This window comes from Aspergillus neoniger (assembly GCF_003184625.1).
Source record: "Aspergillus neoniger CBS 115656 unplaced genomic scaffold BO87scaffold_31, whole genome shotgun sequence".
Lineage (NCBI taxonomy): Eukaryota > Fungi > Ascomycota > Eurotiomycetes > Eurotiales > Aspergillaceae > Aspergillus > Aspergillus neoniger.
Genome location: NW_020291159.1, coordinates 308797 through 333101, shown reverse-complemented (window position 1 = coordinate 333101; position 24305 = coordinate 308797). Strand labels below are relative to the sequence as shown.

The 24305-nt window shown below is 47.4% G+C and overlaps 4 protein-coding genes across 4 annotated transcripts; 2 read left to right on the top strand and 2 right to left on the bottom strand.

The window, feature by feature from the left end:
* Nucleotides 1–1532: 1532 nt before the first annotated feature.
* BO87DRAFT_140896 (Beige/BEACH domain protein) lies at nt 1533–10114 on the top strand. Its single transcript, XM_025618114.1, has 8 exons — nt 1533–4297; nt 4351–4712; nt 4767–8547; nt 8601–8755; nt 8823–9128; nt 9188–9400; nt 9456–9620; nt 9682–10114. Exons 1-8 carry the CDS (start codon nt 1807–1809, stop codon nt 9709–9711), a joined length of 7503 nt encoding a protein of 2500 aa, XP_025476631.1. The 5' UTR covers nt 1533–1806; the 3' UTR covers nt 9712–10114.
* Nucleotides 10115–10779: 665 nt separating this feature from the next.
* BO87DRAFT_379309 (sedoheptulose-7-phosphate:D-glyceraldehyde-3-phosphate transaldolase TAL1) lies at nt 10780–12360 on the top strand. The gene is made up of 4 exons (XM_025624004.1): nt 10780–11050; nt 11130–11444; nt 11498–11881; nt 11933–12360. The coding sequence occupies exons 1-4, from the start codon at nt 11012–11014 to the stop codon at nt 12167–12169; spliced, it is 975 nt and encodes a 324-aa protein (XP_025476630.1). The 5' UTR covers nt 10780–11011; the 3' UTR covers nt 12170–12360.
* Nucleotides 12361–12546: 186 nt separating this feature from the next.
* Nucleotides 12547–13032, bottom strand: BO87DRAFT_379308 (uncharacterized protein). Its single transcript, XM_025624003.1, has one exon. It carries the CDS (start codon nt 12849–12851, stop codon nt 12603–12605), a length of 249 nt encoding a protein of 82 aa, XP_025476629.1. The 5' UTR covers nt 12852–13032; the 3' UTR covers nt 12547–12602.
* A 184-nt stretch (nt 13033–13216) lies between these two features.
* BO87DRAFT_379307 (uncharacterized protein) lies at nt 13217–13816 on the bottom strand. Its single transcript, XM_025624002.1, has one exon. The coding sequence runs from the start codon at nt 13547–13549 to the stop codon at nt 13262–13264; it is 288 nt and encodes a 95-aa protein (XP_025476628.1). The 5' UTR covers nt 13550–13816; the 3' UTR covers nt 13217–13261.
* Nucleotides 13817–24305: the final 10489 nt, after the last annotated feature.

Genomic DNA, 24305 nt, shown 5'->3' with positions numbered 1-24305 from the left:
AATTCAATCTGGTCGTAGATCAGTTGTGCCCACGTTTAGCTTGATCGAGTGATGGACAATGAGGTTGGAACCCTGCTATCTAGTCCTCTGAGTGTGGGTTATGGTTAATGCTGTTGCTTAGGGGAAGTTGTTGTAGCTTCTGTCCCAGTTCTCAGTATTTGCCGCAAATTCTGCTGGTATACAAGAACTGATATCGTACAGCTGTGGGTGTAGAATTGATTGACAACTGGTGTGTCATGATCGCTAAGATCGAAGTTCCTTATGTTCTTTTGCTCGCTCTATACGGAATGAGCACGTGGCAGTCAAATCAAGCTATGTAGATGCACAGAAATTGAGACAGTCGATTCTTGAAGTGTCAATGCAATCGTCTTAACTACCCAATATGTGTAGTTAGATAGCTTCAATGATACAGGACGGTATTCTTGTCTTCCAAAGGTGTGGTGCGGAGGTATCAGTAACATATAGAGCTCTGAGTACGCGCGCTTAGACTTCTTCACGTTACTAGTATACTGTTAGTACTTGATAGACAGATAGTATACTAACTACACTGCTACTAGCACTCCTGTGAGAATAACCCTTCCTCCACGACTATCATGTGCCATGGCTGATATAATAATAGAACATATATCTATACTAGTGCCTATTCGAGAGAGCAATGCAAAACCGAGTAGTACTATTAGTTGCTCTGCCAGCTATGGATTGGTGAATAACTTAATTCAGAGGTCAGTGTTTCAGCCTAGTACTAGTGAGCTGTAGTATTTGTCTACTAAGTTAGGAGTATCTAGGTATCAGTTCCGAACATCATACTGGGCAGTGAATTCACAACTAACGCTGGTACTTACTTCAATGAACTTTTCCATGTGAGAGGTTGGGAAATGTTGGCTTGTCAGTATATATATTATATAAAACGCTGCGGGTAACTTTCAGTTGAGCTAACATTTCGCCTCAAGAGTATCAAATCCGGACAAACAGTGAAGATACATGGTGACGAGTACAATTGCCCTGTTCTAAAAGCAGTCCAATTGGACTACGAAATAACTTCAAAGCTATAAGAAAAGCCAAATTCTACTTAAGCACTCCTGGCACCAATTCTTGTGGGGCTAAGACATGACAATGGCCCGGCCCAGCCGAAGAGCGAAGACAGGCTAATCGACCGGCCGCTGCCTTCCGGTCGGGAAGAGGGAGCGAGAAAGTTAGAGCAGCACTGCCCACTTGCCCAGGACAGGACAGCTGAGCTGAGAGCCTGAGAAGGGCCATTCCGTCACTGTCCAATTGCACTCGGCGGGAAAAGCAAAGTCGCGCCCGTCGACTCAGTCAGACGGAACAAACTGACTCCCCCGAAACAATCCCGTACCCTCCCCCCCGCTAACGATGGTTTGGTACCACCGCCGCCAGTGACGTTGGCCGTAGCACTATCTCATCGGACTCGAAACATTCTTTTTCCTCAAGTGCGGAAAGAGCTCGACGTGCGGCTTAGGACTCCGTGCGTCTTCTAAGAATCACCTAGCCTTTATGGTGGATCTTGACTGGGACTCTCGCTCCTTCAAACCCTCGCCGACACACAATTGCTGATCCTTTGGAGTGCGCTATCCTTGCTTCCCCTCCTACTCCTCCTCCTCCTCTCCTCCCACTTTGGCGGGTTCATGTCAGAACAACTGTGCGTGGATTGATTCCGTCCGCTAAAGCTCCCCAACCATCACAACTACCAATGCAGACCGTCTCCATTATTACGCCAAGTGCAGGTTCATGGTGTCTGATGGTCGCTTGCCGTCAGATAGGTAGCCGGGGATAAGACTCAGCGGCGCGATGAACCAGCCCACCTCCCTTCGCTCGCCGTCCCCTTCTTCGTCGATTGATCAGCCCGCCGTTGAACTGACCCCCGTCGTTGAGAAGCTCAAGGTCATCTGCGGCGAACATGACATCGACCCCTCACTAGCCGCGACAGCAACCGAATGCCTACTCCGGCTTCGTCATACCTTTATCGACAGTGACCATCCTCGCGAAGCGAAAGAGGACTTTCGACATCTACATGGCTTTCAGACGCTGCTGGATCTGCTTCAGAAAGTCACAGAATGCTATAGCCCGGATCGGTTAGCGAAGGAAGAGAGAAAATGTCTCCTGGCCCTGTTTAAGGATACATTGGCGGTTCTGGCAGAGGCGTTAAAGGATCATCATGGTAATAAGAGATATTTTGCGGCTCGGGTACCTGGAGGAGGGAGTGCGGCTCTAGAGGAAGCTCTTGCACTCCTGGCCCAAAAGGTGGACTCCGTGCAGGGAGACATAGAACAATTCTATGGTGGGATTCTGGCAGCGATCCTTTGCCAGGAAACCGTTGCCAGTATATTCACAACATTGGACTCCAGATTTCGATCGGCTCCAGTGCTACTTCCCAGTGACCTCAAGGCGGAGGTTGATCGATGCGTAGGAACGTCAGAGACCATCGAAGTATCGGATATCTTGGGGCCTTTCATTCGAGTATGGTTGTCCCGGACTTCATCTTCGTCGTCAGAACACCGTCTCCTTCGGTTAGCTGTACCGGCATGTCTCTGTCAACTTGCCCTGCATTCCCAGAGAAACATCACCATAATGCATGCTACAGGTGTGTTATCGTGGATCCTTCCACTTCTGGTCAGCGATGAGCGTCTGGAACAGGAAAAGCTATTATACCGGGAGCTCGCGCGGCTGCTTTGTACCCAGGGGATAAGCAATCTGGAGGACGCAGTTTTCCTCTACCAAAAAGCCCACAGTTGCCCAAAGGTCTCGCGCTTGCTGGTTGATGTTCTGAAGGCCTCTAAAGAACCCGCATCCATACAATTCGATCTCTCCCTGCATGGGTACTGCTCCTTGGAATTTTCTACTCTGGGGCGCTCGTTCCCCCCCGCAACTTCCTCTGGGTACACACTTTCAGTATGGGCGCGCTTCGACCAATTTGATTCAAACACACATACAACAATATTTGGGGCTTTTGACCCTAGCCAGACATGTTTCCTACTTGCATATCTTGAGAAAGATACCCGGAACTTCATATTGCAGACCTCGATACGGGGGTCGCGCCCCAGTGTCCGATTTAAATCCATCGTTTTCGAAACTGGTCGATGGTATCATATCTGTGTTGTCCACAAGAAGCCCAGACCGCCGTCGTATTCCCGCGCCTCTTTGTTCATAGATGGCGAGTTTGTCGAGCAGCTGAAGATAGAATATCCGTGTATGCCTGCTGCAATTGCTCCCAACCGATCTGCTAGGGTCCAAGCATTTTTTGGCACCCCACAGGACCTGGCTATGAGGCTGGGCAAGGATGTGTCTATGTCTCGTTGGTCATTGGCCAGTGCAATCCTTTTCGAGGAAGCTTATAGCGATGACATGGTTGCCGTCTTTTACAACCTCGGGCCCCGCTATCATGGCAACTGTCAAGACTGCCTTGGCTCTTTCCAGACATACAAGGCTTCCGCGGCTCTGAACTTGCGCAATGAACATTTACACCCCGGTAAAGAAGAGCAGTCGGATATCGTTGTTGTTATCCGGCGGAAAGCAAGTACCCTTATCCGCGAGGCTTCCATATTGCTGAACGTTTCGCCTCTCGCAGTGCTAGACGACGACGACAGTAATAACGTGGACGAGTCCCGGCTGATAAAGTCCTTATCAAAGCAAGCCGCTAAGAATCTGCATCAACTAACCAAGTCCGGAGGGAATGCGATAGTAGTCAATGGAGCTACGCCTGCTATCAATGACGCACTGACTCAGGCACACGGCATTGGGGTCTTGACAGGTGACCCAGTGGTTGCGGTACCACGCTCTCTGGATGATGCAGGTTGGCGTATTGGGGGGTGTGCGGCTGTGCATCTGAGCTTGCTCCATGCAGCGGACACTGGGGAGTCGACCTTGCTAGCGGTCGAGGCATTGTACGAGGCAGTGCAAGACAACTGGAGGAATAGCGAGGCAATGGAAAAGGATAATGGATACGGAATCCTTGCGGTTTTGTTGCGCGAAAAGCTTGGTTTGCCGTCGGGAGCTGCTCCCACAACGTCGAAGACGCCGAGCGTTTGTGCCAGCTGCGAGGAACGGTCTGCATTAGCTCTGGCACTTCTCCGCTTGACGTTGAAATTTGTTGGGTACGACTTCGAGCAGCCTAACCGCTCCATTATTACAAATCCGTTGGCGTACAGGGTCCTACTCGTCGACCTAGAAGTATGGAGAGCTGGTGAGGCAGCTCTCCTCGAGTTGTATTACTCTCAGTTTTGTATATTTGCCAGTGAAAGTAAATTTCGCCGGTTCAATGCAAAGCGACTTGCTCGCATGCGTGAGTCTTCCGGAACAATCTCCTTACGACTCGGTTATGCTGATAATCAATAGGCGTCAACAAGAAGTTACTCGAGGCCCTCAAGGTAGAGGAGTGTACCCCCGAAGCCTTGCGTCTATACACTGCCGCTTTTGGGTCCCTCATGGAGAGCAGCTTGTCGGCGGATTTGCTTCGATCATTATCTCTCTTTATCACCTACGCTCTCCATAAGCCGAAGGAGTCAAGTAAGCTACAGAAGAAGAAGAGCATGAGATTCAACGCAGGCATGCGGCAGCGAGCGACTTCTGACTCGAAAGCTAAGTACGTGTCGAGCACTGTGATTGCCACGGAAATGCTTCGCATGTATTGTTCGTTACTCTGCAATGCACATGATCTTGGCCCCATAAAGAAGTTCGCCAAGGCTGTGACTAATAAGGTCGGGTCTAATTCTCCCCTCACTAATAGGAAATGATTACTGACTTCACTATAGTGGCTTCTATATCTATTGTGTGAAGACGAACCGGAGATTGTAATTCTGGCGACAAAAATCATAGCTCGTTTGTTGGTCACTCATGGCGGCAACTATGACAAGAAGTTCACGGAGAAAACAGGGGGTTATATTATCATGCGGCATTGCTTGCGAAGATGGTGGAAAATACCGACCGTATGGTCCAGCTGCTTTGCCATATTGTTTGGCCTAGACGTTGGTAAAATGATCGTTGACAGGCCCTTCAGTCAAATTGGACTTTCGGATGCCTTCCTATCCGGCGGTCACTTGCATATAACATTCCCTGAAATTTTCCCAGTCATCGCTGAGATGATGCAGAGTGCCCTGAAGAAGACAGTCTTGACTAACGATAGCTCGCGGTCCGACGCACAGGGCCTTGCGCATCTGGTTTCTAGTGGTCAATCGACCAAGCAAACCATGTTCTCTCACACGGCCGCAGCAACGGTGGCCGAAGAGCAATTGCTTTTCAATACAGTCACTGACTTCTTTGCTACCCTGCATGTGAAGTCTCAAAGTTTTCGCGAATTCACCACGCAGCCAGAGTACATTCAACATCTGTTCTACGTGCTGTTTCCGGTGGTAGTTGGCTGCGACGCAACGAGCACGGATGCTGAATTAAACCCTCGTGCGGCTAGTCTTGATTTTGGAGATCAGAATCTGGTCCTCCGCCCGCGCTCGAGAGAAGCCGCTTCTCTGCGAACAACCACCGTGGAGCAACCTGGAGCGCGCGATGATGCTGCTGGGGCACTTGGCCGCGGTTCCTCTTTTGTGCTTGTCTCATCTGATCGGGGAACCTCTCTACCATCATCCGCGCGCATTATTCACGCGTATCATCCGAGAAAGATCGAGGACGTGGGGAATCCCGAACACCCCTTCGTCATCAGCATACTCAGTTTGGCTCTTTCCGTATTCTCGGAGCAGTTATTGGAACGGAAGGACTTTTCTGGTCTTGGTCTCTACCTGAAAACGCCACCGGGACTGCTCGAACACCGGGCACACTTCAACTCGTGGGTGTTGAAGAATTTCCTTTTGACTGTGCAAGAGGTCATCTTTTCCAAAGTCCAGCTGCTTGCAGAACCACGCGTGCTCACCAATTTGGGACGATTCATGACACACCTTGGGGAGGCTGTTTTCGAGGGTTGGTTTGTTGACGGGGCGGCTGCAACTCTTGAATTCGCAGGGGCAATCCTCGAGTATCTGCAACGGCCCGATGTCTCTTGTCTCAAGAGTATAAGGCTCTGCAGTCAAGCTGTGTCCACAATTCGGTCGACTGTATTCCGCGTCGTCTTGCTTCGGCTATCGGAAGTCGAAGGCACGGAAGCTCTTTCGTTTCTGAGCCGCCTGTCCTACTGGCAGGTGATTCTCCTTTCTGGTGACGCTCAATCAAATCACCTGCAGCTGCTATGTTACCTCTTGTACATCAAGCTAGACGACGGAGACGAGAATGTGCGCCTGGCTGCAGCAGGGCTCTTCCGAATTCTGCTAGTACAGAAACCTGCCGACATGGCTACCATACTTAGTCAAGCGTCAATAACCCTACAAAAGCGGCTGTCTGCTGGATTTGAAGCTCTAATGGGTATGGATGATGCGGCTTTCTTACGGTGGTTTAACGATCGAGAAGAGGACCTACACTCTTTATTCTTTGGTGTCATATCCAAGCATTGGGGAGACTTCGTTCACGAAGAGAATTCCAAGATCGAGACTTCGTCGCGTAACCGAATTTCTAAACGCCAGGAGAAGCTGAAGCAATGGAAGCACATAGATAGCTTCGGTGACGAAGTGACACGCAAGCACCTCGTAACGTTCCCCCACTGGGCATCGAACATATCAGGATCGGAGTTTCTGAAGTTCCAAAGGGCGCTCCAGGACCACCAAGATGATGCAGTCTTCATGTGGACGACCTTTTCAAAGCTTACATTGGATCTACGACGGTTCGGCGGCCTTCTGGCCGAGGATAAGGAGCGAAAGTGGCGCTTGGATCAAACAGAAGGACGGAGCCGTATGCGCCTTCGCATAGTACCCGATGAGACTGATGAGAGGCAAAATTACCAGCCGAAACGGAAGGCATCTGAGCCTCCCGTGATTAAAATTGACACGGACGTTCGACCTTCATCCAGTGCTGGTACCCTTGGGTTGACCCCTACGGTCGCAAATAATGAGGCTGGAGAGGGTGCTTCGCAAGGCATTTCGCCAGATAGCCGGAGTATGCTCGAGGATAGCTTCGAAATGATTGAAGATCCGAAGGCTGATCTTGAAGACTACGAGGACAAGAACCGCAAAGTCATGCGGAGTCTCCATCGTGGCGATCAGGTTGAGGGTGTGTGCAACATGTCTCGTATCATTGGGTTGGAGGCATTTGAGGGGCTCCTAATTCAAGGAAAAGATCATATCTACATTCTGGATAACTTCTTCCAGAGATCTGACGGCGAGATCGTAAATGTATGGCAAGCTCCGTCAGACGAACGCGACCCTTACGTTCGCATGATTGCCGGCCGAGAATCTAGTGAGCGCAAAGCACAGGAGCATGAAACAAGAAGCTGGAAATGGTCTGATCTGATCAGTATCTCCAAAAGGCGCTTCCTTTTCCGTGATGTGGCGTTGGAGATTTTCTTCACCGATGGGAGTAGCTATTTGCTAACACTCATCTCGTCGCGAGCCCGAGATATTCTATGCAGCCAGCTCGCGACGAAAGCTCCCCAAGTGACCGGCAGTGTTGGCCACGCGCGTCCGGAGGATGTCTGGAGGTTTGAAACCCTTCGCAGTCAAGACGATGCACCGCAATCTCTCGGGTCGAAGTTTGCCAGCGTTTTCGGCCACTCTCCGCTCTATCCAGCTACGCGCAAATGGGTCAAGGGTGAAATCTCCAACTTCCACTACCTTATGCTGATCAACACACTTGCGGGGAGGACGTTCAACGACCTGACACAATATCCCGTGTTTCCATGGGTTCTTGCCGACTATACAAGTGACGAATTGGATCTGAACGATCCTAAAACGTTCCGTGACTTGTCCAAGCCCATGGGCTGCCAAACGCCAGAGCGAGAGGCGGAGTTTAGAGAACGGTATAAGGCTTTCGCCGAGATGGGTGATGACGACGCTCCTCCATTCCACTACGGGACGCACTATTCTTCTGCGATGATCGTGAGCTCATACCTGATCCGACTGCAGCCTTTTGTCAAATCCTACCTTCTCCTTCAGGGAGGTACGTTTGATCATGCCGACCGCCTCTTCTACTCGGTTGGAAAGGCGTGGGAATCTGCGTCACGCGGCAATATGTCGGACGTGCGGGAGTTAATACCCGAGTTCTTTTACCTCCCTGAGTTTTTGGTGAATTCGAATAAGTACGATTTCGGGCTCTTGCAGAACATGACGACTGTGATTGACTCGGTGGAATTACCGCCCTGGGCCAAAGGCGATCCTATGATCTTCATTGCTAAACACCGGGAGGCGCTCGAGAGTCCGTACGTGACCCAGAACTTGCACCATTGGATCGATTTGGTGTTTGGAAGCAAGCAAAAGGGAGAGGCCGCGGTCGAGGCAGTGAATGTCTTTCATCATCTGTCCTACCAAGGTGCCAAGGACATCGACTCTATTGATGACCCCGTGGAACGCCTTGCCACGATCGGTATCATTCACAACTTCGGGCAGACACCGCATCAGATTTTCAATCGGCCTCACTTGCAACGCGAAGACCCCGGACATCGAACGCCCCGACTGGATCGGCTTGCCGAATCGCTGACACAACAGCCCCTTGCGCTTCTGGGTGAGAATCTAACCATGATATGAATAATTCCGTGTTGACTAATGTGGGAATAGATATTGGCGAACGAGTGGCCACCTTATCGATGAAACAAGATCGTCTGCTGTGTGCCGCTGCCTTGCGACTCAACATCCCCCCTAGCTACGACAAGTATATGGAGTGGGGATTCTTTGACGGCAGTGTCAGATTCTACTCTGCGGATAGCCGACGGGTACGAAAGTCTAGTCATTGGATTTTGGAATGTCCTGTCAGAAGTACAGCAGCTAACAAGCCTCTAGCTACTGGGTCACTTTGAGCATCTTCATATCGGCCAACTGTCCTGTGCGATCTTCGCAGATTCTCGAACGTTGGTAACCGCCGGCGCCGACTGTACGGTGTCGATCTGGACCTTCACCTCATCCATCAAGTCTGTTGATCTACAGCCCACGGGGTCACTATTTGGACACCGCTCCCCGGTGACTACGCTTGCGGTGTCACGGTCATTCAGTACGCTTCTGTCGGCATCCACGGACGGGCAAATTATGCTTTGGGATCTCAATCGGCAATGCTTCGTACGGGAGCTGCCAGGCAGCGGGCCTGTCGATGTAAGCATGCTGTTTTCCCACACTGTTCCATCACGTCATGTATACTAATGCAGGTACAGTGTGCTCGGATCAACGATGTGACGGGAGAGATCATGATTTGTCGACGCGACCGAGTCAGCCTCTACACGCTCAACGGGTCACTGCTCCTGGAACAGATCCTGTGCGATTCAGTGGACGACTCGATTATGACATGTGTCTTTTACGAAGGGGTGAACAATGAGTGGCAGGAGCGCGAGCTGCTGTTCACTGGACACCGAAGAGGCGTCGTCAACGTAAGAGCCCTATTGTAATACCACGGACCTGAGGTGCTGATGCTAATAAACACAGATTTGGAGCAAGATCATCCATCATGGGCGATTTGAGTTGGAGTTGATCCGGCAACTGCACCATGTGGACAGTCACCGCGACAATGGAGCCAATATCTCGGCGGGAATTAGTTGCATTATGGCCCAGCCGCACGTGGTGTATACTGGCGATGAACTGGGACGAGTGGTAAGTGTGGCTAACATTTTGGGGTAAAGGTTTAGATCGCATATGCTGACGGGGTATCTAGTACGAATGGAGCTGTGTCCAGCGCCGGTGAGGAGGGCCGTTGTTGTCAATTACTTTACTGTGATCTGTCTACCACCGGGGAAAAAGTGGACTCCGCGGAGGGCCTCGGATCGAGTCCACGGAGAAGGAGGTCATCGTGGGATGGACCTCGTCTCTTTCCCAGGTCGGTGCCCCACCAAACCTCCGGGCATGTCTGATGCTCTTGTGTCTACCGATATTGTATGCGCCGAGTATTCCAATCCCGTAAACATATCTCTCTTGTCAATATGCTGCCTGTCTCATACTGAAGACGGAAAGAACGCGCTGGAGGGGTGCGAGCGACTCCAATTGTAATTGTTGTCGTAGCAAATGGGCCGCGGAGCTAGAATAGTTGACCGTGGGGGAGAACCGAGCTACTGTTTTAGAACCGTTACCTACTTTAGTCAAATGCCTCCGGGGGTGGTGGGATGGAAAGAAGAGGCCAAGCCATAAGGAGAAGAAGGCATTCGAAACGCGACCCTATTTCCGTAACTTAGTATTGAACACGGTTCGCTGACAAGGCCGATGATGCTGGCTGGGAGGAGGGGGATCTCCACCGGAAGGACTGCTGTGCTCCAGAAGGAATAAAGGGAACACCACGGAAGGAGGGGTGTGTGGACAAGCTCCGGTGAGGGAAAAGGAGTGGGAAAAGAGGAGCAGTGTGGACCGGGGATTGCTGGTCGGTTGCCGGAGCACTCTGCGCCGACCAGCCCGTGCTCTCTCTCTGTTTGTATGTATGTATGAATGAGGAGAGAAGCTGATGGAAAGAGAAAGAGGTAGTAAGGAAAGGGATCATTTAAATGGAATATTGGTGATCAATCAGAATGGAGGGATGTATATTGCGAAGAAAATTGAATTGATGTGAATGGAAGAGATGGGAGGGAAAGGAAAGGATGTACCGTACCATAGATAGATATTGCTGGGTAATGCTATGATAATACTCGGTAATTGTTGAGGCGAAAAAGAAAACAGAAGGGAGGGAAGGGAAGGGAAGGGAAGGAAAGGCATAGCGTCATCGGCCCTTCTTGCCCAGCTTTGCCCCACCATAACATTTTGGTAAGGAAAGAGCAACCCCTCCTCACTCTGACGGGCCTCTCGTTGCTGCTGCTGCTCTCTGCTTGGTTGCTCCGGCTTCGTCGCCACGTTCTCCGTTCCCCTTCTTATTTCACTCTCCGTTTCTTCCGCTTCTTACCTTCTTCTTCCTCTTCTCTTCCTTCCTTCTTCATACTATCTGTCCAATCTCTTTATACCCCTCTCCCCCATCTCATCTTACTTTGATCACCTTTCATCCTTTTATCCTCCAAACCTCCACCATGTCTTCTTCTCTCGAGCAGCTCAAGGCCACCGGCACTGTAAGTCATTCATTGCTTTGCCGACATCGCCGTGTCATCTTCACAACATCGCTAATCATCCATCTTCTCATCAATTCAGGTCGTCGTCTGCGACTCCGGTGACTTCGCCACCATTGGCAAGTACAAGCCTCAGGATGCTACCACCAACCCCTCCCTGATCCTCGCCGCCTCCAAGAAGCCCGAGTACGCCAGCCTCATCGATGCCGCCGTCGCCAAGGGTAAGGCTGAGGGCAAGACCCTCGACGAGCAGGTTGATGCCACCCTCGACCGTCTGCTTGTCGAGTTCGGCAAGAAGATCCTCGAGATCATCCCCGGCAAGGTCTCCACTGAGGTCGATGCCCGCTTCTCTTTCGACACCCAGGCCTCTATTGACAAGGCCCTCCACATCATCAAGGTACGCCAGCAATGTTCTACTTACAAAGGCGAGTTGCTAACGAATTGCTACAGCTCTACGAGGAGAACGGCATCTCCCGCGACCGCATCCTCATCAAGATCGCCTCCACCTGGGAGGGTATCAAGGCCGCTCAGGTCCTCCAGTCCCAGCACGGCATCAACTGCAACCTGACCCTCATGTTCTCCACCGTCCAGGCCATCGCTGCCGCTGAGGCCGGTGCCTACCTCATCTCTCCATTCGTCGGCCGTATCCTCGACTGGTACAAGGCCGCTCACAAGCGTGACTACACCGCCGAGGAGGACCCCGGTGTCAAGTCCGTCCAGAGCATCTTCAACTACTACAAGAAGCACGGCTACAAGACCATTGTCATGGGTGCCTCTTTCCGTAACACCGGTGAGATCACCGAGCTGGCTGGCTGTGACTACCTGACCATCTCCGTAAGTTTTCCATTCTTCTCTATATCTGGTACATAAATTAACATAATCCAGCCCAACCTCCTCGAGGACCTCTTCAACTCCACCGCTGCCGTCCCCAAGAAGCTCGACGCCGCCAACGCCGCCGGCCTCGACATCCCCAAGAAGACCTACATCAACGACGAGGCTCTCTTCCGCTTCGACTTCAACGAGGAGGCCATGGCCGTCGAGAAGCTGCGTGAGGGTATCTCCAAGTTCGCCGCTGACGCCGTCACCCTCAAGGACATCCTGAAGCAGAAGATCCAGGCATAGATTGGGAGACTGATCTGATGTGTGCATTTTTGTGATGACCCTTTTCTTTTACTATTATTCCCATGTGTAAAATTGATGACCTGAAAAATTCGTTTGGGTAGATACGAATTATGATTATCATATGCCATTACCAATTGCCTTTGTAATATAAGTAATGTCATAATCTAATGTAAACGGCAGCAATAGAGTACGAAGTCTAAAGACACTTTAAGCCGCACCACCAACAACATCATTTAATCGAAACCATGACTCTTCAGATTCCGGTAGTTACACATGATCGGCGCCTGCCTCCTTCACCTGATGCCATCGACTGACTTACTGCCATCCTTCATAAGAGACCCATAACTGCACCAGAGGGAGAGAAGAGGCATAGTGCCAGTAGAGTGATTAGTGTGTAGCGATAGCGACGGTGACAGATCGTTAACTAGATAGCTCAAGAGCGCCTTTTTACTCTTAGATATATATCATAAGGGGGCCAAGACCAGTCCATCTTTGGGCCACAAGAAGCCCAGTCATCCTCATTTTCATCCTCATTAATATCGAATGAGATATCGGAGGATGTCGATGGTAAGTAAGTTAAGTAAATTTCCGGAACACCTTTGTGTATATTTCGTGAAAGGATTCGGTGTCGAAGAACAGGCCAGAGAGAGAGAGAGAGAGATAGTAGACCCGAGATCGTCATTATCTTTATCTGCCCCTGCTCAATGGAAAAAGACAGAGATATAGAAATGTAAAATCCCAGACGACGGCATAGTCATTTCGTCTTCCTTGTACATCATGGGAAGAGAACGAGTGAAGAGTATGATGAATGTAATGCCGGATGCCATCGTCGCCCTTTTTCTTGTTCATTGTCCTTGTCTTTGGGAGAGAGAGAAGGAGTATAGATGAAAATGTAAACCCGGACAGCCGCCGTGGTCATCATCTTTTGTCTTTCATCTTCGATGTAGGTTCTAGAAGTGCCGATATTAGTAATTAGAAGGCCCAGGTACCGTCCATATAAAAAACTAACTATTCTTCTTCTTCATCAGGGAAAAAAAGGCTAATTATATCGAATATGTAAGCCTTGACGCCATCGTGATCATATCTTCGTCTTTACCATAGAACGGAAAAGCACACGATATCAGAGATAAGAAGGACACACACCATTGAATAGGTGGTCGCTGCCGTTTTTATCATCGAACGAAGGCCGGAGATGTTGAGAATAAAACCCCAGACGCCATCGTGATCGTCATCATCTTCGTCGTCGTCGTCACCAAAGAAAGGGAAGACGAAGGATATAGAAAGTAAGCCACGGGCACTATCGAATAGGTCACTGCCATTCTTGCCGTTCTTATAATCTAGTGAAGGCCGGATATATCGAATTAAAAGCCCAGACGCCATCGTGATCGTTATCTTCTTCGTCACTATAGAGAAGGAAGACGAAGGAAATAAAAGATAAGGGCCCCACACAGCATCAAACGGGTCACTGCCGTTTTTTACCATCGAGCGAAGGATGGAGAGATAATATATCGAACCACGGATATCTTCGTAGCAACTGGCTTCTTCAACTTTGTTATCGAAGAGGAGGAGAAGATATCAAAGATATATGGCAGGTACTACCCATATGGTAGTATCCGTCATCTTCGTCATTAGAAAAACCAAGGCTGAGAGATATTGGTGTGAAACACCAGGCGTCGACAGATATATCTTCCTTCTTTTCTTTCTCTTCATTCTCCCCGATGAAGAAGGGGCAAAGATATCAGAAATAAAACCCCACACCCCCATCGAAGGGGTCACTGCCGTTCTTATCATCGATCAAAGGACCAAGATATGTGAAAGAAGACCCCCGATATCTTCGTACAGTTCATCTTCTTCATCCCCATCTTTGAGGATGTCAGAGATATTTAAACTTTATAAGATCCCAGACGCCATAGAAGAAGTTGTCTTCATCATCGCCTTTGAAAGAATAAGGCAGAGAGATATCGAGAATGAAACACCAGGCGCCGGCATATATGTCTTCCCCCTGTTCTTCTTCTTTATTTTCCGTGATGAAGGAAGGTCGGAGACATCAAAGTGTGAACCGTCCAAGTTGATCCAGGACGAAGGTCGAACAGACGAGAGTGCACACTCTTTCGCCAAGTCCCCTATCTTTTCCCGCAAGTGACCCGCTACGCTGGTAGTCATTGCTATCGGTTATTATATCGCGGTTCCGAAACCTTTATCGGGATATATCCTCTTCTATATCCTCAATTTCGAGAGGAAGAGACAAGAGAGACAAAATTCATAAGTTCTCGATGCCATTGTAGATATTATCTTCGTTTTTACCATAAAAAAACGAAGAGAAAGATATAAGGGTTTGAGGGTTCTCGAGGCACCAGTGCGGTCATCATCTTCTTCTTCATCGGAGAAGTTTCCAGAGATGTCAGAAAAACGACCTAGACGTCGTTGTAATAATTGCCTTTATCGTTGCTATCGGAAAGGAGAGACAAGAGAGGTTAATAATAGTAATTCTACCCTCCAAACGTCGTCTTTGTTTCCACGATTGAAGGAAGACCAGCAGATATGGAGAATAAAAACCCAGACGCTATGGTGGTCATTCTCTTCATCATTTTCAAGACCGGGGAGGTAAAGATAATATTCCAGATGCCATTGTAGATATCATCTTCGCTTTCAGTATAGAAGAGAGAAGGCAAAGATATAAAGTTAAAACCCGAGGCACCATGGTCGTCGTCATCTTCTCCATCCCCACCACGAAAGGAAATGTCAGAGAGATGATTATATATGACCGCATCAGCCGGCCAATAAGGTAAGCCACCTAGTCTGCTAATGAGCAAGTAGCTCTATGTGGCCTCTTTCTTTCCCTTTCATTGTTTTCATCGAGCAGTATCAAATGGAAGACGGCCATTCCCTGGGCCCAGCTAATCTTATAAGAAATAACACAGGCTAGCATAACTTTGTCCATCAGCAGATAGGTAAGACATGGCTGATGGATGGATAGTTGAGCCCGATAATAAAGGGGAACGCCCCATTCGCGATCCAATCATATAAGTATATTGTCGATTGGGCTCTCGCGTGGTGTAAGTAGTAGTAATAAGCGAGTATATCGTGTCTCTGTCTCTCTTCTTTTTGCTGATAGGAAGGTGGAATAGCGATAGAAGAGAGATAATGAAGAATTGAACATGCCTTTGTCCAGGCGGTATCGCTGAAGATGGTACTGCAGTTATCATAGCTCTGCCCATCGATAAGAAAGAGGTAGAGAAAGGCAGATAGATAGAGAATGAAGGGGCAAGCCCTATTATTGATCCGATCATACTATGGGTTCGTAGATTGGATCCTCGCGTGGATTTGGTATAATCATGATGAGCGAGAATATATTATGCTTTTGTTCCTCTTGTTCTGCTGGTAGGAAGGAGGAGTGGGAGCAGAAAGATAAAGGAGCACTGAACAATCCTTCGGTTTTGTCTCTGTCATTGAAGATGATATCGTAATTCAGCTCTTACCATCGATAGGAAACAGGTAAAGAAAAGGTTGTTCGTCATTTATGTTATATTGCGGGTTGGTGAACTGTTTCCTCGAGTGGATTTTGTATTGATGAGCGAGTCCATTGTGTCTTTCTATGCGACATCTTGTCCCCTTTTCTTTTCTGTCAGGAAGAAGCAGTAGAGACTCAATAATGATGAGAACAATTATTCTCAGAATGTCGGAGAGTTGAAGTAAAAAAGGCTACCACAACCCTAAGTATTAGCCAGGAATGTGAATTTTGGCTAATATATTACCAGATGTAATAAGTGGGCAAAATCGCAAGTCGTGAGAGTAGCCAGCGTAAATGGAATTCACAAGTTAATATCTGGAAATGCATATCTTGGGAAGGAGTCGAGACGCGACAGAACTTAATCCAATCCATAGTAATTTGATAATAAGGTGCTCATTGGATTCTCGTGTGGAATAAGTTGCAGTAGTAATGAGCGAGTCCATCATACCTTGTGATTGGCTTTCGTCCTCTTTCCCTTGCTATTGGAAAGATGGACTCTCAATATAATGATAAAGATGATAATCTTTGCATAGAAGATTGCAGAATAAAACGGTCGACATAACCCTTCGCATCTTCCAGAGATCATGACCCGATGATCAGGTGTTGTTGATAAGATCCTTGACTAGCTACCCTTACTATTGCAAAGGAAGCAGACGATGGGATCATAGAGTGCATGATAGCATAGTAACAACGACGCGATTATATTTTATTTTGTCGATCGGATCATCGCTTGTTATTTCATGCCATCGGTTTTATTGCCGGGAAGCAGTTAATGTGAGAGCGACTGCTTTCTTGAATATTATAAGAAGAACAGTCACTAGTTGATCGCAACACCTTGTTGGCTGGATCGTTGAGTTTGGTTGTGATATTGTTAGTATCTCAGGGGATACTAGCTAGACCATCCCAGTTGTAATGGCAAGTAAATCTTGCATCGAGATCATGATATGTTAGAGTTCAAATTATCGCATGTAGTAGTAGTTTCGAAGATGAGCGATTCATCGCCTTCTTTTCTCTTTTCCTTCTGGTAGGGATCAGTAGTGATAGTAATATTAAGGACAACCATCGGCTGACCCCAGCTCTTGTCGCCCTTGGCAAAGGAAAGTGCCCATGGACTCGTATTTATAGTAATGAGCGATCTCATGGTGCCATTCTTCTCTTTCTTTTGCTGTCTTGTAAGAAGCAGTGATATAAATGAGAAGGCAGACAATCGTCAGTTGTTCCTTGGTCTGTTTCTGCCGGATACTTGGCGACTTCGTCGTTATCTCAGTGGATACTATTTATAAAGACCATTGATCCATAGGAAGTAGATGCTAGAAGCATGACGGGATGGCAGTACTAGCAGAATATCTAGTGTCTGGCTTCACCACAAGTTCCTCAAGCTCACTCGTCGGGTAACTCTTGCTCTGCTGTTACGAAGTAGTACTGGTGATAAGAAGATGGACAACGATCGATTGATTCAAGTCATGGCGCTGATACTTAACGAGAGACTTTAACGTCCACACGGTACCATTAACCAGACCATTGATTGGGAAGTAATTGTTGAGATTGATGATGGACTGGTAATGTTGATCCGACTGTATCTTATCTGTCGCCTAAATCATCACGTGTAGTAGCAATGAGCGAGTCGGTTGTAGATTTCCCCCTTCGTCTTTGTCGTTAAGAAGTCGAAAAAATAAAAAAGAAAAATCATTGGTTCTTCCCGTCTCGTGCCATGGACACAACTTTGCTATTCCGTCAATGTCCATATACTGAACAGGCCATTAGTGAGTGGGAGATAGGCCTTCCTATCATGACGGAATGATCGTATTGAATCGATCATGTATACATGCTATCGATTTGTTTCTTTTGATTACCAGTAGCAAGTCTGTCTGATAATTTCCTCTTTGTAGTATCAGTTATGATAATGTCGTGGTGAGCTCTTTGCTTTCCGTTTTTGCTCTTAAGAAGCAGTAACGAAAAGGTTATCCTAGCCATTGTCGTTTTGGCCCTGGCATTGGCAGATAACGTCGTGATGAGCAAAATATGTGCCCTTTTTCTGAGTTCTTATATAATCCGAAGTGGTCATGATGTGCCCTCGTACGTATGGCTTCAGCGAGGAGATTAAGATTGACATGAAGGGATAATGCTCGGCACAATTTGTAATGTGAAGGGAGGTGTCCATTGTAGTTAGCAGTTGTAAGAGCCAATGCATTTGTGAGTCTGTCAATTATATGAACTCTTCGGGAATGCGGTCCACGAAGCTTTGACATGTATACTCCATTTGTTGATGATCTTTCTCATTGAAAAGCTTGCGAAGTCGGCTGTGGAATGTTATCTTTGGCCATTAGAGTCTGGGTGCTTTGCCTGCATTGGCTAGATGTAGCAGAGCTTCCTCTTCTATAAGAACAGCGAAAGAGTTCTGCTAAAGATAGTCACTCTTGATACCACGGGCTATTTTGTATGTGATCTCTTGGGGGATTCAATCAAGCGAGTTTTCGCCCCCTCATAAATCCAGGACAGGATATTTATTCCCAGGATCGAAAGAAGGAGGTATCGAAGAATCCTATAGTGATTTTGGCCACGGTTTTGCGGATAATGGCGCGATGAGTAAGATATGTGCCCATTTTCCGAGCCCCAGTATATATACTAGGTATATCTCCTCAAGACTGAGAGAAGAAGGTTATCAGAGAGCTCGGTTATAATTATGGCCACGGAGTCTTGGCGGATAATGACGCGATGAGCAACAGGTGTGCCCCTTTTCCGAGCTCTAATATAGTATATTAGGTATAAATTCTGCCGGTTAATGTTCTCGTGGACTAATAGCCATGAGCGAGTTTGTCGTTGAGTCGACTATCTCCTCCTCTTTGCTGTTAAGAAGCAATAATAAAAAGGACAACCATCAGCTGACCCCAACTCGTCACTGACATTATCCGGATGATTATTCTCATCATAACATCACACGTTCGAGCATTAAATAGAGTAATAAGAACGAGGCAATGATGGGGATAAATCCGCGACCCATGATCGTGGCAGATCGAATATGGCCGCGCTCTAAGCAAGCTGGACATGCAATAACAAGCATTTGCTGCTGGGAAGCCTGTCAAGAGATAATAATGTGGTTATCATATTGATAACCCATATACCAGACTGATCAAAGGATAGAGCGATAGTCGCGACCCAATCTTTTAGTTGATTGGGTCTTTCGCATGATAAAAAACAAACACCATCCATCTTTGTTTTCTGAACTGCCAGTAAGCAGCAGCAATGATAATAGGGACAACCGCTTTAGTGGGAAGTCCGCCACGGATATTGATGGGATTATACAAGTGATAGCCCATATATCAGTCCAGTGCCTTTTTGCTCGCTCGCCTGATCCTCTGGGAAGCTTCGAAGAACGTTGGCAGGACCCATGGTGTTTCAAGTATCAAATTATTGGAATAAGAGGTATCGAGACCACAGTAGATGATACAACAGTGGACGCTCAATTATTGTAGTTGGTTGAGTCTTTAAGCGAGTTTAGCCCTCTCCTTTCCATTGCTGTCAGTAAGACGCAGCAGTAATGGCAAGGCCAACCATCAATGGCTTTGAATATCATCCCAGACAACAATGTGACTTTCAAGATTATCAGCATCCCGGACCATGGACGGGAACGAGGTATTGAGGTCGTAAGAGATAAGAGTGACACTCGCGACCCAGTTTTTGTGGTTGAGTAAGCCTTCTTGGAAGATAGAAAACAAACCAACTCCTCCTTCGCTGCCAGTGAGAAGCAGCAGCAGTAGTAAGAACAAACATCCGTTGCCCCGAGCTTTATTCTAGGCGATAATGCGCCGTGATTTTCTCCTTGCCTTGACTGTTCGTAAGCAACAGTAATGATAAGGACGACCAGTTTCCTCGTCTGATTCTCTGGTAAGTGTCATGTATAATGATATGACTATTATCAGGATAAGCGTCCACATAACACTCCCGACCGAGAAGTATCATCATAGAACCGCTATCATGGCGTAATGTGAGTAGTTGATTGATCCTTTCGCGCTGCAAGTGAGCTCGACCTTTCTCTCATTCTTAGCAATAAGTAAAGGAGCCATGGACTGCTTCAGACGCTCTGCGAGGTTAAGCGCCGCAAGTATTAATGTGATTGCAATCGGTCCGTCGACAGATAAGCAGATATAGATCGTATGGGTGGCAATGTAGTTAAGAGGATCTTCTCTTGCATACGCATTTTCAGCGGCTCTGCCTATGCAACCTGCATGACGATCATAGTGCCGTCATGCATGTTTTGAAGAATGACCGTGTACTTGGACTTTCTTACTATCAGGAGATAGCTTTTCAATAGGCCACTTATTTTGTTTGTGTCGCTGAGAACATCAAAACAGAGAGAAGAAGGTTGTCCCATCGATCGAGCAAGTGATACACTCATCGTTCGTCGTATCATCGAAACCGATCAAATGTATAGTTCCCGATGGCTCGAGGTTTCGATGGTAAGCACCAAGATCGATCTTATTAAGAAAAGTTGAGCGCGGTGCGATCTCCCGTGAACGATTGATCCTTCCAGGCGCTGGAAGCCCCATTTAAGGATGATTATCCTCGATGTTATTAGTTCGATAGTAAGCGTGGGACCATTCCACCCATCAAGTTCTGTTTGTTGAGGATAGTAGCTGATAACGATGTGGTTTCCATTTGAGTAAGAAGCGCAGTATATGTATACTCGACAGAGAATGGGCTATGCGATCGATCGGGCATTGGTCATCCGAAGTGTTCGGTAGTCTAGTCTTCTGACCTCTATCACTTTGCTCCGTACTCGAGGCACAATCACCTGCATACACGCCTGTGCTTGCTTGTGAGCTTTCCGCCCACTCAGTCGCAGACGACATCACTGTCAACATAGACGGGATGTCTGTTGTGTGTTCCTTCTCTTATTATCATAATATTAAAAACTGAGCAATTACAAGCTCTCTGGGATAGTATCAACAAGGCCAACCGAAGAACGTGAGCTGAGACTGGCCGATCTGCAGGTCTGAGGTCTCAAAGGTAAGCGTAGGATCATCCCACTCATCAGGTTGAGATCATTTGTTGAGCGTTATCGAGAATATTAACTTCCCATGAAGGTCTAGGGTCAAAATTCGGCACTGTCTTTGATAATTTATGAGAGTCAGGCTACTCGAACGATGGAGCAATTGTTCGTTTGGAGGATTAAATACCTGATCTTCCTCATCGTGTGAGGTTTAGCGAGCAAGCATGGACCATTCCATCTCATTATTAGGTTATTCAGGATGGTGGAGAATGGTGTAGCTTTCCATAAGGTGTGAAGTGCATTGTCTTTCACGAAGCTCTGCGTTTTGTTCGATCGACGTATACGTTGAAGTAGGTCCTCGATGGTCTAATGGTCGCGATCGAAGTACTCGGTACCCGTGCGAGAACCGACGACGTGCAGAATTGCTCGCTCCAAGCATGTTCTCATGAACTCTTGTTAGGGCTAATCATGAGTCGAGAAGAATCAGACAACAGATATAGCTGAGGTTGCCTTGCAACGAGACAAATCGGCGATACTTCCTTGGCTATTGAGGTTCAAGAGTAAGCGTATAGTCCTTCTTCCATCGAGTTCACTGCCATGCCTCCAGTTTACCACATACATAAGCTTCTCTTAACTCATTGTATTGTCCGCCCTGAAGATTGGCAGCGATCTGCAGTAGTTTTGAGATGCGAACGCGTGGCAGAGTTACTAGTTTCTTCAGTATATTAGAATCCAGTGCCATCCCCCAGAAAAGTACGAAGTACATACCAAACATGATCGATAGAGTAATTGATTCATGGACTGATTGGCCATTTCAATACCGAGAAGCGTTCTTTGAAGGATACCTTTCAGTTTCTGGGAATGGGTGTTTCGAAGATAAGCCCAGAGCTATGCCTTTGCGTCCACGGTCGCTTCGTGTACTGTGAGTTGTATTTGTGAGATCTGAGGGTGTTCGTCTTTCGTAAGGTTAACGCGATGTGATGGAGCAATCATTTATCTTTGAGTAAATATTCAAGGCACTGTCGGGGACATTCTATCAGTTAATCCGATTTTAAATGCAACCGAACATCAGTTGATAGATGGAACTCCCGATTGATCCTTCGGAGTATGTTGTTTCTTCTTTGATAGAAGAAAAAGAGTAAGTATTGTAATTTCTTTAACCCAGTGTTCTGTTCTTCGTTCAAAGTCCAAGGAGAAGGCCATACTGACTAGGATAGCTGTAGTGAGATAAAGAAAAACGATGGGTTGAGATATTCTGTGAGCGCTTTCTCCTGCTCTGGTAGGACACGCTGCGAAGGAGATTGTGTACTATCCAGTGTAAAGTACTCGAGAAACTGGCGATTTCAAGTTGTTGTGGGATTGGAAGGGTTTAGTAGATCAACCGAAAGCAGTCCATCATACCCCCGTTGCCTGTATCACCGAGCATTTACCTCACCATCGCCTGCAGGTGCGTATCTTTGATGCGGTTTCGATGATACTTCTGTGAGACGATAAGAAAGCTTATCCCACTTTGTATAGTATCGTCTGTTTCCTTTGAGATATTGATAGTAAGGTCCATCGGTGACAAGTTTGCTAGCACCAGAGACGCAATTTAGCAACAAAGGCCGATAGATAGACAACTGAGGTATAAAAGATAAAGTTTCAGTGTTGTAGTAGCTGTGGGTCACTTTGGTTGCCCAGGCGAGTCGATAAGAGCCCATTTAGTTCTCAGGATGTTAGGAAGGCGAGCCAATGTGCCATTGAAGCGTTCGTTGGCATTGGAGCATCGGCGATTCGCTTGATCGGTATATGCCCTAGAGTGTCACAGAGTGCAGCAAGCACATTATACAGCCTCCCCTAGCTTATGGCGAATATCCATCTTGTAATGCATCTGAGATATTCCAGCCAACCTGTCCGCCAGTCGAGCGAGCGCAGAGACAAGCAACCATGGCCGTGCATAGTCTCTTTCAAACTTGTTCGACTAATTCCAGAGAAGGACGATGTTCTTAGAACTGTGGAACTCCTTTCTTATTTTCAGCCCTTGGCCGCTGACTTTGTTTGGAGCCATTTGAGTAATCTGAGCACCACCGGTTAGTGAAAGCTCTGTAGATAGGAGACTCTCAAAATTAATCCCAGTAGCGGGATTGATGAAAAATAGAATGAGATCTGGAGGATGTCTCTTCAACATACCGTACAACGTCATGGATATTACCTTGTTAATCTCTCTCTGTACGTCAGACGGAGAAATAAAGCGTCGAGATTTATAGGCAGATATAGCGAGTCTCTCCTCGAATATGAGTTGTTTGGTCCGGATAGAGTAAGACCTGTTGCAGAAGACTCTCTATCATCTTCATCTTTGGTTGCTTTCGGAGGACATCATAAATAGTCCCCCGAGTTTCTTCTTTTACCTTTGACCGACCTTTCTGCTTGAGATTTTCAATAGCGGATGTCTCGGAGCATAAGGCTTTGCACCAGATAATCGGTGGATGTGACCATCATATAAGTTTGATAAACCAGGTAATCGGTCGATAATGGAAGATACTATATAAGTATGCTAGAAGATTGTTATAAAAAATCGTCTGATAATTAGATGATAGAGAGAAGAAGAAAAGGAGAGAGTTGGGTGGAAGGAGAACGGTGTTTATATAGCCCAGCAGAAAGCCAACAAGTGAACGCTCATATCTCCAGATTCCAAAGATTCAACGTAAAGGGTGAACGAAAGGAGTGAACGGTAAGAAATATTTGAGTTAGTAAACCCTTTTGAGGCACTCGTTGAATATCAAGATGCTCTCGTGCACTGGGATGCGTGCACTGAGATGCATTCAACGGTTGGGCTTGATCAAACCGCAGTTGCCCTAACTTTGGAGGTAGTGAACGGCGTATAAGAATCAAAGCATGAGAATAACAGGCTCAAAGAATTCTACTTCGGGAAACGAGGGGGTCATACACGATCATGACCGTCATAGCGAGTTAGGGTTGCGCTCTTGGATAACTGAACGGTGCCAGGTGACTATCTGTGAACCTGGAACGCCTGATAGAAGTACATAGGGATAGACTGCTAATTACCCTTGAACATTGTGCTTTGCTTTGTGCTAGGTTATGTCTTGGCGTTAATGAGATTTCTACTCTTATGTTCGAGGATCAGGCGAATTCTTCAAATAGAAATCCTACAGAAAGACTCACAGATCTTGCGGGTGATCAAAAAGCTTCACATTCTCCGCCGTAACGGCTATTGTACTCAAAGAATTCGGCCTATTGCCATAACATACGCCAAGTGAACGGGACCAAGGCCTCATGGAGGTTTCACCACGCACCCTAAATGGCCTAAAAGGCAGGTGTCTAGGCAAGTCCACTCGGACACAGTCCTTGGGGCATTGACGATCATTGATTCTCGATGTTTGTAGCATCCTTTGACCTCCGGGCTATCACAGAGCATATGGAACATTACTTACACCGATGGGATCGAAGCGGGGAGGAACGTCCTTCAAAGTAGAAATGAGGGAGCAATACTATAAATGAAGCCCCGGACATAATGGTACTCGTTGTGATCTAATAAGGTCGCTGAAGAGCGATGCTTAGGTAGCGACACCATGAGAGATGCCCATAATGTGCAGACTTCGAGCATCTACAGTATGAAAATTGCCCATTACGTTGTC

Bases quoted from the DNA above. Each gene is read 5' to 3' on its own strand.
- BO87DRAFT_140896 (XM_025618114.1), top strand. From the start codon at position 1,807: ATGAACCAGCCCACCTCCCTTCGCTCGCCGTCCCCTTCTTCGTCGATT. The intron at 4,298-4,350 runs GTGAGTCTTCCG...GATAATCAATAG, and splicing joins AAAGCGACTTGCTCGCATGC to GCGTCAACAAGAAGTTACTC. The intron at 8,548-8,600 runs GTGAGAATCTAA...ATGTGGGAATAG, and splicing joins ACAGCCCCTTGCGCTTCTGG to ATATTGGCGAACGAGTGGCC.
- BO87DRAFT_379309 (XM_025624004.1), top strand. From the start codon at position 11,012: ATGTCTTCTTCTCTCGAGCAGCTCAAGGCCACCGGCACT. The intron at 11,051-11,129 runs GTAAGTCATTCA...TCATCAATTCAG, and splicing joins AGCTCAAGGCCACCGGCACT to GTCGTCGTCTGCGACTCCGG. The intron at 11,882-11,932 runs GTAAGTTTTCCA...AACATAATCCAG, and splicing joins GTGACTACCTGACCATCTCC to CCCAACCTCCTCGAGGACCT.
- BO87DRAFT_379308 (XM_025624003.1), bottom strand. From the start codon at position 12,851: ATGACGATCTCGGGTCTACTATCTCTCTCTCTCTCTCTCTGGCCTGTT.
- BO87DRAFT_379307 (XM_025624002.1), bottom strand. From the start codon at position 13,549: ATGGCGTCTGGGCTTTTAATTCGATATATCCGGCCTTCACTAGATTAT.